Source organism: Ochotona princeps, chromosome 24 (genome assembly GCF_030435755.1).
Source record: "Ochotona princeps isolate mOchPri1 chromosome 24, mOchPri1.hap1, whole genome shotgun sequence".
NCBI lineage: Eukaryota > Metazoa > Chordata > Mammalia > Lagomorpha > Ochotonidae > Ochotona > Ochotona princeps.
The window spans coordinates 7,365,291-7,380,703 of NC_080855.1; the positions used below are offsets into that span (position 1 = coordinate 7,365,291).

Sequence of the window (15,413 nt, forward strand, 5' to 3'; positions counted from 1 at the left end):
CCACCCCGCACAAAACTCCCCTCTCAGGCATTGGTTCCATAGTGTACAGCGTGCAGACAGCCCCAACCGAGCAAGACCAGCAGCTTGCAGAGCCGGCCTCTCCTCCCCGACCACGGGCTGGCTGCTCTCAACAGACTTCTGTCTCTTCAGTCCAGCGGTTATCTGACAGGCCAACTTCAGACCACCCCAACCAGCCCCAGGGTACTGGCTGCTGCAAGGGCACAGCAAGCCACTTCCATGCACACTTCACAGCACGGAGGCCCATGACGTGAGACTTTCATCTTAGCCAGACAAAAAGCATCTAACATGGGCGCAGCCAGCATCGGGGCCGACCTCCATGCACAAGGCCACAGCAACGAGAGCCCCCGTGCATATGCACACAGAGCAGTGTCCCAGGCAGCCACGCCTGGCGTCCGCCCTGGGAGGAGCTCACCCTTATTCTCACAGTAACAGGCTGACTCCCCTGACCTGCTGAGCCCATTCCCTGACCTGGCCCAGGCTGTGCAGGACAAGTGCCATCGGATGCCTCTGAGGGACACAGCTGCTGTGTAACACACCATGGTTTACAGTGCACCAACAGCATGCTTACTGTTCTCAGAACAGTCCCTGCCTTCCCCCTCCAGCTCTGCCAGGATGGGCCTGGACCAGTGGTACTTCACACATCCTCAATCACCAAGACAAGCTCAATTCACACCACTGCTGGCCACAGGTCCCACCTGGCACACTTGTGTGCACGCACAGCTACACACCATGGCATGAACCTCCTCAGACTCGATAGACCACAACTCTGTAAGTTCACTTCTTCAAGGAACCAAACTAGCACGCATTCCCCTCCATGGGGCCTGCCCTGCAGCCTGCCCACCACAGGCACTCAGCGACTGGCTGGGAGCCACTGCACTGCAGGCCAGGCCCTGGATGTGAGCTGTGAGCACCGCTAGCGTCCCCAGGAAAAGGCCCATGAGGGACTTTGTTACTGGCCCACACTCACCCCCAGATTCCAGAGCGAAGTCCACCAGTCCAGTCTTGTCCTGGGAATACAACTTCAGCGCGTTGTTCACGATGGCCTGGGCTCGCTGCAGACAGAAGGAAGGAGGACCAGGAACCCAGCATGTGTCAGGACAGTGTGGCGCTGTGACACTGCAGCCCCCATGCCAGTCTCAGGCACCAGCTGCGCACGCACACCCCACCCAGAGTGAATGCCACAGCCAGCAGCAGAGGGGACACGTTGGGGGCCAATGTGTCTGCAGATAGGCCCAGCACAGCCACACGCTCTGCCATCCCAAAGGTATCAGTCATGACCATGACATCAGCTCAAAGACACATACAATCCATCTTCCCCTGGGTCATCTCAGCAGGCCCTCCCGCACACCCAACTCTCCCCTGGGTCATCTCAGCAGGCCCTCCCGCACACCCGACTCTCCCCTGGGTCATCTCAGCAGGCCCTCCCGCACACCCGACTCTCCCCTGGGTCATCTCAGCAGGCCCTCCCGCACACCCGACTCTCCCCTGGGTCATCTCAGCAGGCCCTCCCGCACACCCGACTCTCCCCTGGGTCATCTCAGCAGGCCCTCCCGCACACCCCACCCTCCCCTGGGTCATCTCAGCAGGCCCTCCCGCACACCCCACCCTCTCCTGGGTCATCTCAGCAGGCCCTCCCGCACACCCCACCCTCCCCTGGGTCATCTCAGCAGGCCCTCCCGCACACCCGACCCTCTCCTGCGTCATCTCAGCAGGTTCCAGCTCAGCCCTTGGCCTCCTCCCAGGCCCAGGCACTGCCCCTGCTGTGGCTCCTGTGTGCGCCTCCCTCACTCACCGCCTCTGTGATGCCAGCGAGCCCCGCCTCACTCACGGCGGCCAGCACGGCCTCGGAGGTTGGCACCTGCTTGGTCACGGCCATGTGCTGAGTGATGTTGGTGAGAATGCGCAGCTCCAGCACCTGCAGTGCCGCCTGCAAGTCCTCCTTGCTCACAAACCGTGCAGCCAAGCTCTGCAGCAGCTGCTCCAGTGCCTCGTCTTGTTGCTCTTCAGAAAACAGCAGCCTGACGCTTTCTCTGACTTGGGCCTGCACCTGTGCCATCAGGGAAGGACGCATCAGCTTACCCCTGCCCAGCACACTCTCCTCTGAGAAGCACACACTTCGTCCTCTTCAGCCAAGAGCCCAGCGCTGGGCATGCAGACGAGGGCAGGAAAGGGAGCCCACAACACGGGCAGCACAGAGTCTGTCCCCCCTGGCCAGCCCTGCACCCCACTGTGGTTAGGTAGAGAGAAGAGCTCACACTTGGCTGGTAAGGAAGCAGCCGCTTCAGGGGGCTGCATGACACTTGGCTAAGCCACTGCCTGCAACACTAACAGCCCATCCTCAAGTGCCAGTTCTGTGCCAGCTCCTGCTAATATACCCAGGGAGGTGGGTCCCTGCCACCCAGGTGGGAGACCCGGACGGAGTTCCTGGCTCCTGGTTTTGACCTAGCCCAGACATGCTCTATGGCCATTTGACGGATGGAACAGCAAGTCAGAAACCTTTCTCTGCAACCATGCCTTATTTATTTTAGAGGCAGAGCCACAGCTAGGGTCAAAGTCAGGGTGGGAAGGTCAAGGACTAGAGACGGACAGGGAGAGGGAGGCAGAGAGCATGCCTACCTGTTGGTTCATTCTCTCAAGGGCCATGCCAGCCAGGGCTGGTCCAGGCTCCTGATCTCAGCCTGGGACCCCCACATGGGTGCAGGGACTCCACACACTCGGCCACCTGCACTAGCTGGGATCTGGACAGGAAGTGGAGCAGTGGAGACTTCAACTAGAATGGTCTCCAGCATGGCCTGACACACCACAGAGCCCCTCACAGATCTCTGCGCCACGTGCTTTTCCACGCAGTCTGCATATCTGAGCCAAGGGGCCTCCCCTTGTGACACAGCCAGCTCTCGCCATCCTGAGGAACTCCCTCCGTGGTCAGCACTCCCACGACAGTGCCCTAACCACAATCCCACGCTTGGCTTTTGCACAGGCTGTCTGTAACTGCTCATGCTCCACGGCTTTCCCCAGGGCCACAGCCCAGCCGGCAGTGCAGTTGGGGCTGATGCTGTGCAGGCCACAGAGCCACCAGAAGCCTGAGTCCTGCTTCCCTGTCACCTCCAGCCTGCGGCCACTCCAACAGCTGTCCTTCTTTACCAGTGGGCAGTTCTGCACCTCCCCCATCCCATCAAGGATGGAAGCAGCTGATGCAGGGCTTGTGGTGGGCAAGCTGCTGGGGCCAGCCGAGTCTGCTCTGGTGGCAACGACGAGCCCTGCCGAGGTACCACAGCCCTCTGCACGTGCAGCCCTGTGGACATGTCTGCTGTGACTTCACAGCACAAGCAGGTAGGGCCTGGGCAACGCTGGGACAAGGTTCACCTACCTTCTCCTGTAGGGCGTCTCCCTCCAGACAGCCGCTCTGGGAATGCGGCCAGTCCGACACACGTGCCCTCAAGCCGCTCAGCTCCAGCTCCAGGCGCTTTACGCTGGCCAGCAGGTGCTGCTGCTCCTCACTCCCGCTGCACGCACACGGGGGGTGGGGGACAAGTCAGAAGCCTGGCTGAGTCCACAGGGACACCCATGGTGGCTCACTATGGCCGTACAACGCATCTCCCTCACGGTCAGGCTCCAGGATGAGACAATCTTCAGCTGCCATCATCCGAGACGAGCCCACTCACGAGGCTCCATGTCTGAATGAACGTGTGGCCCAGGCACCGACTGCACACGGCCTGTTTCACTCCTGGGGGAGCCTTTAGGGCTGCCTGGGCGCTGTGTTCAACACAGCTGGGGCGGGGACCTGCCTTCCTGTCTTTCCAGGACTATCGGAATCTGTCACACCACATGCAGGCCCTACAAGACCACGACCCTAAGAAGCGGCCTGCAGCAGGCCAGATTCAAGTCCCGCCTTGCCTCTGGCAGGGCTGCTCCACGAGCTGCCAGCCGGGCCAGAGGCTCTGCATGCACAGCAACGTGCAGACTCACAGGCTGTTCACAGGGATGCAGGGGGCAGGTGGGGCCTGGGGGGCAGGTGGGGGCAGGTGGGGGCAGGTGGGGCCTGGGGGGCAGGTGGGGGCAGGTGGGGCCTGGGGGGCAGGTGGGGCCGTGAAGGGAGCACATGGGCCCTGGGGGAGGCACGTGGGGCCTGAGTGGGGGTATGTGGGGTCTGGGGCAGACACATTGGGCTTGGGTGGGGGCAGGCTGGGGCACGTGGGACCTGGGTAGGGGCACGTGGGGTCTGGGGGAGGCACACAGGGTTTGGGTGAGGGTAGGTGGGGACACGTGGGACCTGGGTGGGGCACATGGGGTCTGGATGGGGGCAGGCAGGAGCACGTGGGGCCTGGGTGAGGGCAGGTGGGGGTAAATGGGACCTGGGTGGGCACATGGGGCCTGGGGGAGGCACATGGGGCCTGGGTGGGGGCAGGTAGGGGCACATGGGGCCTGGGTGGAGGTGGGATCTGGAGGGGGGCACGTGGGCCTGCAGAGGTGGGAAAGCACAGGGTCGCAGAGGCCAGGAAAGCAAGGGAAGTCAGGGTTAGGGTTCGAGATGAAGTTCCAGAGGCACCAGGGAAAAAGCAGCGCTGTCCTCTAGGGACCCGGGCAACAGACAGCTCAGGAGACAACCGGAGGGGCCCAGCTCAGGGTCTACTTCTGGCCAGCAGCATGAGCAAGGCGACAGAGTGCCCCTGTGAGGGGAGCTCAGTCAGCGTCCTGAAAGGCACTGAGCAGGGAGGCCCCAGGGCACAGCGGGCTGCGGTCAGCTTGGGGCCTGGAAAGCACCGGCCATGGGCACCTCATGGTAAGGAGGCGTGGTCAGTGCCTCGGGAGCCCGCCTGCCACGAGGCCAGACCCCCAGGTGAGCACCCAGGTGACAGCAGGGGTGTGTGTCAGCACTGCTTGCCACCCGAAGCTGCCCTACCTTGCTGCTGCGAGCTTTGCCTCCTGCAGCTCCTTCTGGAAGGCCTGAGGGAATGAGGAGACAAGAGTTGACCACACACCTGACAGCCCTGACTGGCCTCCACCTTTCCGTACCCAGCCTTCTCCTGTGCCTCCGCACACATCAGCCTGTGGCCTGGAGCAAGGCACGGGTTTTATCTTTCAGAGACAACCCGCCAAAGGCTGCACTGGGCGTGACAGGTCCAGCCCAGGACAGACACATCTGCGCTGAGAGGCACCACCCCAAGTGCATGCAGAAGGAACAAGGTGGGGACCAGGCCCTCCCTCCAGGGTCAGGAAGACAGAGCTGTCTGTGCCCTCTCTCCTTCCCCGCTCAGCAGACGAGCTACCATGGAGCCAGCTCCGTCCCTGGTCTTCCCATGTCCCCTTCTCTGCAGCTCAGGTGCGTGTGCACATGACCAGCTCCAGGCCCTCTGCTCTCCCTCTGAAGGGATCCGCGACCCCGTGCGGCTGGGTGGCCTAGGCATGCCTACTGTGGCCGGGCTGAACCAGGAGACCCCCGGGACAGGTGGGGGGAGTCAGGCATTCCTGTTAACAGCAACAAGGTCCAACTGTCTCAGAAAAAGGCCCGGTCAGACAGGACCCATCCTTACCTCGGCTCGCTCTGCCAGTTCCCCAAGGATCCCTTCCAACGCAGAGAGGCGCAGTTCGTGTTCCTGATGCAAAGTCATAAAGTCGGCCTTGGGAAGCAAGCACAGGGGGATGGTCAAGGCACAGCAGAGCCTGACAGCCGCACAGACCGACGCCAGGCACAGGAGGGCCACGACGTCACAGCTAAGGGCCTCTGGGAGGCGGTGGTGTCTGTGTGCCTGCGAGGCCTGCGCCGAGCTGCTGCAGGCACCTGGAGAGACGAGCAGCGAGGACTCCAGCAGCCCTGGGGCAGGCACCGTGCAACCCAACCCTGTGCTCGGGCAGCTTCCCGGCTGCACAGTCCCCCGACCACCCTGTGCTCAGAGCAGCTCCATCCAGGAGTGCAGCGAGCAAGGCAGCTCAACTGCCCCCACCACGGACGGAGCCACAGAGGCTTCCCTGGCCTCAGCCCGAGCCCACGACAAGCACGCAGTTAGGGCAGCTCCCAAGGCCAAGCCCCTCCCGTGATCCAGAGAGCTTATCTGGGGACAGCCCCCACATGGGTGGCTGACAGGGGTTTGCCTCCACCCACTTCTTCAGTTTCCAGGAAGGGAGAATCACGTCCAACTACTGGACACGCTTCCTGGCAAGCCCAGAGGGGCCACTGCTGATTACACAGGCAGACACACACACACACAGACTGCAGTGCCTGGAGCAGTGCTGGACCTGCTGGGTGACCCCACACCAAACAACTCAGACCCCACAAGAAGGGAGACAGGCAGCCACACGTTGGGTGCTACCTAGTGCTCGGGGTTGGAATGGCTGGACTGAGTTGCTGGCCCCTGGGCACTTGGGGAAATAGACCAGTGGATGGGAGTGTGTGTGCCTGTGCTCTCTGCCTGAACAATGAACAATCACACATGTAAACAAGGAGACAACCTGAGAACAGGCAGGCCAGAGCAGCACCACACTGCTGAGCCATGAACTCTGCCAGGACAGCAGAGATGCTATGGCTGCTCACAGCACCGTCCCACGGCAGCCACCAGGCACGTGTGGCCACCAAGCGCTCACAGCTGCTCACAGCACCGTCCCACGGCAGCCACCAGGCACGTGTGGCCACCAAGCGCTCACAGCTGCTCACAGCACCATCCCACGGCAGCCCCCACCGCCCAGCCATCTTTCCCAGCCAGTGCCCAGGGTCTGCTCAGCCTGCATCCAGATCAGTGTGCCTGCTGCCATGAGCCACGTCAGTCCTAGAGCCCCACTGCACAGTGAGTGCAGACTGCAGAGCATTCAGCCGCAGAACACAACACAGCGGCTCTCTTCTGGCTTTTTAGGACAGGGTCATCCACACCATCATGGAGCCCTGAGTCTGAGGGCCTCTCGGGCTCTCAAACACCTGAAATCAGAAGTTGAGGAGCTGGGTCCTGCCCTCAAAGCACAGGGCATCTTCTCCTTCACCACCAGGTTACAGGCCTGCAGTGGCAGCAGTGTGTGCGTGAGGAAACATGACAGAGAGACAGACAGAGGGAGAGATGAGACCCCTGAGTTGGCCTAGGCTGAAGCCAGGGGCCAGAATTCCGCTCAACTCTCCCAGACGGGCTGTAGGGGCCGATGCACTCGGAATACCTCCAGCTGTCTGTCCAGGCACATCAGCAGAGTTGGATAAAAGTGGAGCAATGAGGATGCTGGCACCACAGCTGGCACCCTCTCTCTCAAAACACTCTGCCAGCAGGGCTGACAAGAGAGCTGCAGTACACAGCAGTGAGACGCTCAGAGAACCTCGGACCGCACCTTAGTGCCCGGCAGCCTGGCAGCATCCACCTCTTGCAGCTGCTGCCCGATGAGATCCTTGACCCACGAGGACAGCCCTGCTCGGCCCTCGTCCACCTGGTCCAGCCGTGCATGCAGTTTGTGCAGCTCAAGGGTGAGTTCCTGGAGCTGCTTGTCATGCGTGTGGCACCGGCCAGTCAGAGCCGTCACCTGCTGGTCCACGCTGCTCCTCCAGTGCCACGGGAACGCTGTGTCCCCTGCCTGCAACAGCAAGACACAAGCAGAGTCCCCAGAGGGGCTTGGTGAGGCACCGTGCTATCAGGGTGTCTGGCTTCCTCCCGACACGCACCCAAAACAGTGGTGGCTGACCAACCGGGTCCCTGACCCCAATCTGGGAGACCAAGGCTTGAGTCCAGCCTAGCCGGGGCTGTTGCTAATTTGGGAAATTAACCGGCCAATGGAAACAGATCTATGTCTGTCAATTAAAACAAAACAGAAACCAAAGCCTGGGGCGGTGCCAGCATTCCCTAAGGATGCTGGTTCGAATTCCAACTGCTCCACTTCCAATCCAGCTCCCTGCTTACGGCCTAGGACTCTGCACCCACATGGGAGACCCAGAAGAAGCTCCCGGCTCTAGGGTCCTGGCTGACGTGGTCATTTGGGGAATGAATCAGCAGATGGAAGATCTTTGTCTCTCCTTTCTCTGTAAATCTGCCTTCCAAATAAAACCAAATTTTAAGGGAAAAAAATCTATTAAAGATAATCCAACCACAAGGTATAGCAGCAAGATGCCAACTGCAGGGTCCACAAGCCTAACTCTCAGCAAGTACCCTGACATGATGTGGCTGGGGTGGCTTTAACTTTCCTCTGTAGACACATCAACATATTTCAAACTGTTGTGGAAAAATGAAATAAAGGATTATCTTGGTGCCAAATAAAATCTTTGAAATTCATGCATATTTTTTCATGATATAAACTATCCTTGACCACTGTTAAGGCACCTTGTATCTTGTGGAATGACAGGTTCTGATCTGTTTTGGGATTAGTAAACAGCAACTTGTGAGGAGCCCTGGAACCTGCTCCCTTGGGTCTTGAGTGGTGGGTGGGGAACACACGGACCTCACCTGGACAGGAGGGTTGAGGGGAGTGGCACCAGGTCCCAGCCCGTCCCCAGGGTGCTCGGCCTTCGGCGATCTGTGCAGGTCCAGCCAGTTGAACGCAGACAGGGAAGAGAGGAAACCACCCTGACCCCACCAGGTGACTCCGGCTCCTGGGAGGAGAGAGACCACTGCACATGGTACCCCTCGATGCATACCCAGGGGCCGAGGCGACTGGGCTGAGCCTTACTCACCGAGCAAGAGCAGCAGTGGGAGGAGCAAGATGAGAAACCTGCAGAGATGTCGAAGGCACCTGGGGATGTGGGAAGAGCCTATAACTGGGAAGGCGGGCAGCAGGGCTCACCCCGACTCCTCCTGGGGACCCCAACACCCATCAGAGCCACAGCTGCTTGCACCAACAGTAGGCTTGTGGCAGAGTCGCACGGGGACCAGTGAGTGAGACTCTGGGTAATACCTACTTCCTGTCTGGCATGCCAGGCTCTCACACCAGCTTCCTGTTACTGCTCAACCTGGGGGCAGGAGTGAGGCTGAGGTGGTCAGCCCACTCGTGTGGACAGTCCAAGGGGGGCTCTTGGCACAGGGGTTAGCTGTCACCTCTGCGCTGGCATCCCATATGCACACAGGTGTGCTCCACTACCATCCACCTCCCTGTACTACACCTGTAAAGGCAGCAGCCAACAGCCCCATGTCTGGCCCTGAGCCCTGTGGCAGACCAGACGGAGGCTCCTGGCCCTCAGCTCTGGACAGCATGGCCATCTGGGGAGTGAGCTAACAGAGGATCCGTCTGCAACTCCGCCTTTCAAATATTTTTGTTAACTTAATAAAAAAAAAGCGACCCCCAAAAAAGAAACCCCCCAGGTGGCGTTAGTCAGCCACAGGCTGACAATCTGGGCTCTGGCCAGCCGGGGACTCTGGCCAGCTGGGGGCTCTGGCCAGCCGGGGGCTGCAAACGCCCATCCTGGGCTGCTGCACATCACCCCTTCTGTGCACATCCACTTTTTCTGTTTAAACAATTTATTCATTTGAAAGTCAGAGTTATAGAGAGAGAAATAAAGACAGAGATCTTTCGCCTGCCAGTTCGTTCCCCACGTGCCCATAATGGCTGGAGCTGTGTCCGTTCCCCACGTGGCCACAGGACCCGACACTGGAGGCATCTTTCGCTGCTTTTCCCAGACCGTAAGCAGAGGCTGGAAGTGCAGTCTGAGGCTCAGTCTGCCCCACACAGCACCAGCACAGTTCTGCTTCTCTTACCAGTACCTGTTTTTTAGCACTTTCTTATCCACCTCGGGAACGGCAGGGCCCATGCCGTGGCCTAGCGGCTTAAGTCCTTGCCTCACACATGCCAGAATCCCATATGGGTGCCAGTTCTAATTCCAGCGGCCCTGCTTCCCATCCAGCTCCCTGCACGTGGCCTGGGAAAACAGTCAAGGACGGCCCAAAGCCTTGGGACCCTGCACCCACATGGGAGACCCGGAGGAGTTTCCTGACTCCTGGCTTCAGATCAGCGCAGCACCAGCCTTTGTGGCCACTTGGGGAGTGAATCATCGGAAGGAAAATCTTCCTCTCTGTCCTTCTCTCTATATATCTGACTTCCAACAAAAAATAAATCTTAAAAAAAAAAAAAAAACAGACTGGGAACATCAAAGTGCTTCACAAAACACGGAGCAGTTACAAAGGACTAGGTGAAGACGAGATCAGTGTAAAGCAAGAAATCACGGGGCCTGCATTGTGGCTCAGTGGGCTAAACCACAGCCTGCAGCACCGGCTTCCCAGAGAAACACGTGTCGTAGTCCAGCTGGCTCTCTGCTCACGGCCGGGAGATCCAGATGGAATCCAGGCTCCTGGCTTGTCTGCAGCCTGAGGCAGGGACCCAGCAGATGCAACACCCCTCTATCTCTTCCTCCCTCCCTCTCTCCTTATAACTCTTCAATAAACAAACCCTAAAACAAACAAACGACAAGCTGGACAAGCGCTGGTCCAACACACCAGGGACAGGCAGGGTACCAGGATTCTTACCTTGTTAGAAGAAACACATTCAGCCACGAGACCAAAGTAACAAACTGATACCATCCAATCCCCAGCCACCAGAACATTCCAGATGCTGCTCTCCCTGCAAGAGGAAATGTGCTTGAGAGAACCAAATTCCTCAACGTACTGATTCTGTGACGGCCCAGCTCACAAGCAGGCACTCTGTCAGTGCGTTAGGATGAAGAGTTCACTAAAGTGGGGAATCAGCATGTTTACACACACACACAGAGTCCACAAGCAGGCACTCTGTCAGTGCGTTAGGATGAGGAGTCCACGATGGTGGGGAATCGATGTACACACACACACACACACACACACACACACAGTCCACAAGCAGGCACTCTGTCAGTGCGTTAGAATGGAGAGTCCACGATGGAGGGGAATTGGTGTACACACACACACACACACACACACAGTCTACAAGCAGGCACTCTGTCAGTGCGTTAGGATGAGGAGTCCACGATGGAGGGGAATTGGTGTACACACACACACACACAGTCCACAAGCAGGCACTCTGTCAGTGCGTTAGAATGGAGAGTCCACGATGGTGGGGAATCGGTGTACACACACACACAGATGCATGTGTATGCAGGGTCGAGGCGCAGGAGATGAACCCCCACTTGTCAGTTATGCACAACCAGCACGCACACGTACCCCGACCACAGTCGGCTGGCAGGAAGAGGACCCACCACCACAGAAAAGAGCACACAGAAATGGGACACAGGTTTCATGCAGTTCGAGACATCATGTACTGCAGGACCGACACGCCACAAAGCTCTGGAGAGAAGCAAACGCAGGAATCTAAAATAACCACCTGGAGTCACCGCGGCCAGCCAAAGAACGGACCACAGCGCCCTGGACACGTGGCACCCGGCAGCCCAGACCCTCTGGAGTGTCTGCACCAGGAAGTGACCTGCAGCATAGGAGATGTGCTGGCCTCAGACATGAGACACGAGACACCTCCCCGCCCCATGCCTCCACCAGCGCTTCTCACAGAGCGACTCCTTCAGGCCTCAGGAAAAGCCTGCTGGGCTCACCTCCCTGCATGGGCAGCTGTTCCAGTGTGAGGCCGACCTAAAGCCCACGGGGTGGGGGGTGGAAGCTACCAAAACGTACACTGGACCACCAGTCAGCATTCGAGGGCAGCCCCAGAAGAGAACTGCTCTAACAAGGGATGCTCTCTGAGCGACAGACTCTGGAACAGTGCGTCCACCCCACTGGACGACACAACACAGTGAGCTTGGCAGAGTGAAATGACTCCGTACACAAATCTGGACGCACTTCCTCGGGTCATTACGACATTTGTACATTGGCCCCAGAACCACTAAGTAATCTTAGTGAGGTTGTAAGGCAATGGTATACACAGATCAAGGGGATTTTAAAAAAATCATTCATTTATGTTATTAACACTTAAAATAGCTGAGCTTTCAAAGAACGGCTGCCAAAAAAAGGGTCCCTTTTACCAGAAAGTTACAGAGGTAAGCAGGTAACGTGGTGAGTGAGACAGGGCCTCGCGCTGTGCACGCAGGCCAGGGCCACTGGCCTCCGCTGCCCTCTGCACGTGTCCACACACTCACACTACACAAGCTGGCAAGGACGCGCTAAGACACAAGCTCCGTGTTTTAAACGACAGCCAGCATGCTGCCTGCTCTCAGCGGATTCCTGCACACACACCCAACAAGAAACAACATGGGGAGGGAGTGACGGTGACAACCTGCACGGGCACAGAGGTGCCCCAGGGTCCCTGCCAGCCCGTGTGGCCTGGAGGACTGCGAGTGGGTGGCTGTGTGTGTCTCAAGGTGCCGCTTCCTCTTACAGTCATCGCCTGCGGGTGTGGTGACAAGCAGTGAATTCACAGATTAATACGTAAACAAAGCACAACATCACAGTTCCAACACCAAGGCCAATGGCACACGGTGGTCACCGGGCCCCCAGCGGGGCGGGGGGGCGCCGGTTCTCGGTCTCAATGCTCCTCGGCAGGCACAGAGAAGCCATACTTACACAGAGACTCGCCACGGCCCCCGAGGCGGCCATCGACTCTGAGACACTCTGTCACATTCACGCTCCCACAGCAACCGGCATGAGCTGCAACACACACGAGAGAGGCTTAGCTTCGTCCCCGCACGCCGTGCAGCCACCGGGAGACGGCCCACTTCAAACGCTGCCGAACCACATGGGTCCAGGCATCATTCAAATAAGTTAGTTTTGATTTAAAGAGGCCTAATAAGGAAAATTGAAAGTTGAGCGTAATGAACTGAACAGTTCACGGTAACGCTGTAGCAGGGGTCACCTCTCAGGAAACGGAGCTGCACAGAGACCCTCCCCAAGCTCCCAGGACGCGCAGGCGCAGGCGGGCAGCCCGGAGAGGCAGCAGAGGCGACAGGAGCGAGCAGAGCCCAGGCGAGGAGAAGCATGGGGCTTTCGCCACCTTGGAAGCAGTATTCAGTGGAAAAAAGGAGGAAAGAAAATTAAAATACCTTTTGATTCATAGCTTTTTGACTTAAAGCTTTCTGATTCACCATCTTTTGATTCGTAACTTTTCAATTTGAAATTGTCAGATTCATAATTGAGCTTCAGTAAAACCACTTGGAAAAGCTGAACTAAGAGTGTTGACAAAGACGACGTCGCACACGTGGCCAGCCCCAAGAGCCTGTCCGCGCAGAGAGACGCACCGCCTAGGACACACGTGAGCACGCGTCATTCCTCCCCGCGCCTGCGACCCTCCCCGGGCTCACTCAGGCGCAGTACCCAGCAGCCCGAAACAAGCACCCAGGACGCCCCGTAGAGGCAGCGACGGTCCGGAGAGCCCAGGGGGCTGCCAGTGCAGCTTCCACCTACGCCACAGCTCAGCTGCTGCTGGCGCCCGACCCCCACGCCATCCCTGAGACCCACAACCGCAGCATGGCCCACAGCACCCCCCAAGTTCAGGACACTCGCCACCCGACACTGCTGCGCCCGCCCTCACTCAGTGGGTACATTCTCTGTGAACCTAAATACAGCCACGAACACCCTTCCAGTCCCGGCTGCCAGAAATCCCCGTGCCTGAAGCGGAGCAGCCGGGGCTCAGTCGGCTTGGGCTTCCCACCCTCCCCCAGCCAGAGAGCCGGTCAGCCTGGGACAGGCAGTGGGCAAAGCCCAGGACCCAGGACCCGTGTGGCCAACACTGCAGAGTAAACTGTGTGGAGACTGCGACAAAGCACAGTGTCATCAAGAGGCAATGCAGCAGCTGACCCAGAGAGCAGGTTGAGCTGCTTCCGTCAACACTGGCATCCAACACGCAGCCAGTTCAAGTCCCGGCTGCTGCAATTGGGAAAGCAACAGCAGATAATCCAAGCCCCTGGCTCCTGCACCTCCCCGCCTTACACGCACACCCGGGGAGACCTGGGTGACGTCCCTGGCTCCTGCACCTCCCCGCCCTACATGCACACCCCGGGAGACCTGGGTGACGTCCCTGGCCCCTGTTCGGGCCTGACCCAGCCCTCTGGATCAAAGGTTTGGCCTTTGATTCCCAGCCATTAGATCAAAGATTTTTCTCTTCCTTTCCCTGTTACTCTGCACTCCAAATAAATGAATAAATCTTCAACTACCACCATGCAGTGGTAACTCACGGCAGTCTGATGGGTAATTTCCTTTCTCACCATCAGGCTGGCAAGATTCAGAAAAAGCCACATTAAGATCTTCCAGAGGTGGGCACAACGGCTGAATCCTCACCTTGCACGCACTGGGATCCCATATGAACAGCAGTTCATGTCCTGGCTGCTCCACTTCCCATCCAGCTCCCTGCTGGTGGCCTGAGAAAGCAGAGCAGGACGGCCCAAAGCCTTGGGACCCTGCACCCACGTGGCTGACCCGGAGGAGGCTCTTGGCCCCTGGCTTTAGACTGGCTCAGTTCTGGCCAAGATGGCCAATTTGGGGAGTGAACCAGTGGATGGAAGATCTTTCTCTGTGTAAATCTGCCTTTATAATAAAAATAAGTAAGTCTAAAACGAAACAAAACAAAACAAAAAGCACTGCTCATAGTACAAGGCGAGGAGACCCTCCTGTAGCTGACGGCAGCAAAGAGGCTGCAGGCAGGAACTACACAGGGACACTCGGGCTGCTCCACCTACAGCCTGTCTAGCAAAGGAAGCTTTGGGGCCCGGCGGTGTGGCCTAGCGGCTAAAGTCATCGCCTTGAACACGCCGGGATCCCATATGGGCACCGGTTCTAATCCCGGCAGCTCCACTTCCCATCCAGCTCCCTGCTTGTGGCCTGGGAAAGCAGTCGAGGACAGACCAAAGCCTTGGGTCCCTGCACCCATGTGGGAGACCCGGAAGAGCTTCTGGCTCCTGGCTTCAGATCAGCTCAGCTCTGGCTGATGTGGTCACTTGGGGAGTGAATCATCGATGGAAGATCTTCCTCTCTGTCTCTCTCCTCTCTGCATATCTGAGTTTGCAATAAAAATAAATTTAAAAAAAAAAGAAAAAGAAAAAGAAAGCTTTGGGGCCGGTGCCATGTTACAGCAGGTTAATCCTCTGCCCCGTGGCACCAGCATCCCATGCGGGCACCAGGTCGTGTCCCATCTGCTCCACTTACAATCCAGCTCTCTGCTTATGACCGGGGAAAGCAGTGGAGGACAGATCAAGTGCCTGAGGCCCTGGACCAGGTGGAGAAGCTTGTGACGCGGGGCTTTGAACTGGCCTAGCTCTGGCTGTTGTGGCCACTGGGAAGAGAACCAACAGAGGAAAGACCTTCTCTCTGTCTGTCCTTCTCTGTAAAACCAGCCTTTAAATAATAATAAACCTTGGGCTCGGCAGCGTGGCCTAGTGGCTAAGGTCCTCGCCTTGATCCCATGTGGCCGCTGGTTCTAATCCCGGCAGCTCCACTTCCTCTCTGTCTCTCCTCCTCTCAGTATATCTGACTTTGTAATAAAAATAAAAAAAAAAAAAAAAAAAAAAAAAAAATAATAAACCTTAAAAGAAAAGA

The 15,413-nt window shown here is 58.1% G+C and overlaps 1 protein-coding gene across 11 annotated transcripts in view; it reads right to left on the bottom strand.

The window, feature by feature from the left end:
* SUN1 (Sad1 and UNC84 domain containing 1) overlaps positions 1 to 15,413 on the bottom strand; it is a 41,438-nt gene that overhangs the window by 6,514 nt on the left and 19,511 nt on the right. For 6 of the 11 annotated variants that reach the window (XM_058680385.1, XM_058680387.1, XM_058680384.1 and 3 more), the window contains 13 exons: positions 12,926 to 13,123; positions 12,450 to 12,533; positions 12,163 to 12,273; positions 11,263 to 11,361; positions 10,437 to 10,530; positions 8,654 to 8,712; positions 8,427 to 8,572; positions 7,324 to 7,563; positions 5,553 to 5,639; positions 4,922 to 4,965; positions 3,389 to 3,524; positions 1,814 to 2,068; positions 989 to 1,073 (listed from right to left, as the gene is read on the bottom strand). In XM_058680385.1, coding sequence (XP_058536368.1) covers positions 989 to 1,073; positions 1,814 to 2,068; positions 3,389 to 3,524; positions 4,922 to 4,965; positions 5,553 to 5,639; positions 7,324 to 7,563; positions 8,427 to 8,572; positions 8,654 to 8,712; positions 10,437 to 10,530; positions 11,263 to 11,361; positions 12,163 to 12,273; positions 12,450 to 12,533; positions 12,926 to 13,123 — 1,638 coding nt within the window. The remainder of the gene's footprint in view (positions 1 to 988; positions 1,074 to 1,813; positions 2,069 to 3,388; positions 3,525 to 4,921; positions 4,966 to 5,552; positions 5,640 to 7,323; positions 7,564 to 8,426; positions 8,573 to 8,653; positions 8,713 to 10,436; positions 10,531 to 11,262; positions 11,362 to 12,162; positions 12,274 to 12,449; positions 12,534 to 12,925; positions 13,124 to 15,413) is intronic. The other 5 variants (XM_058680390.1, XM_058680389.1, XM_058680391.1 and 2 more) reach the window with 5 other exon arrangements.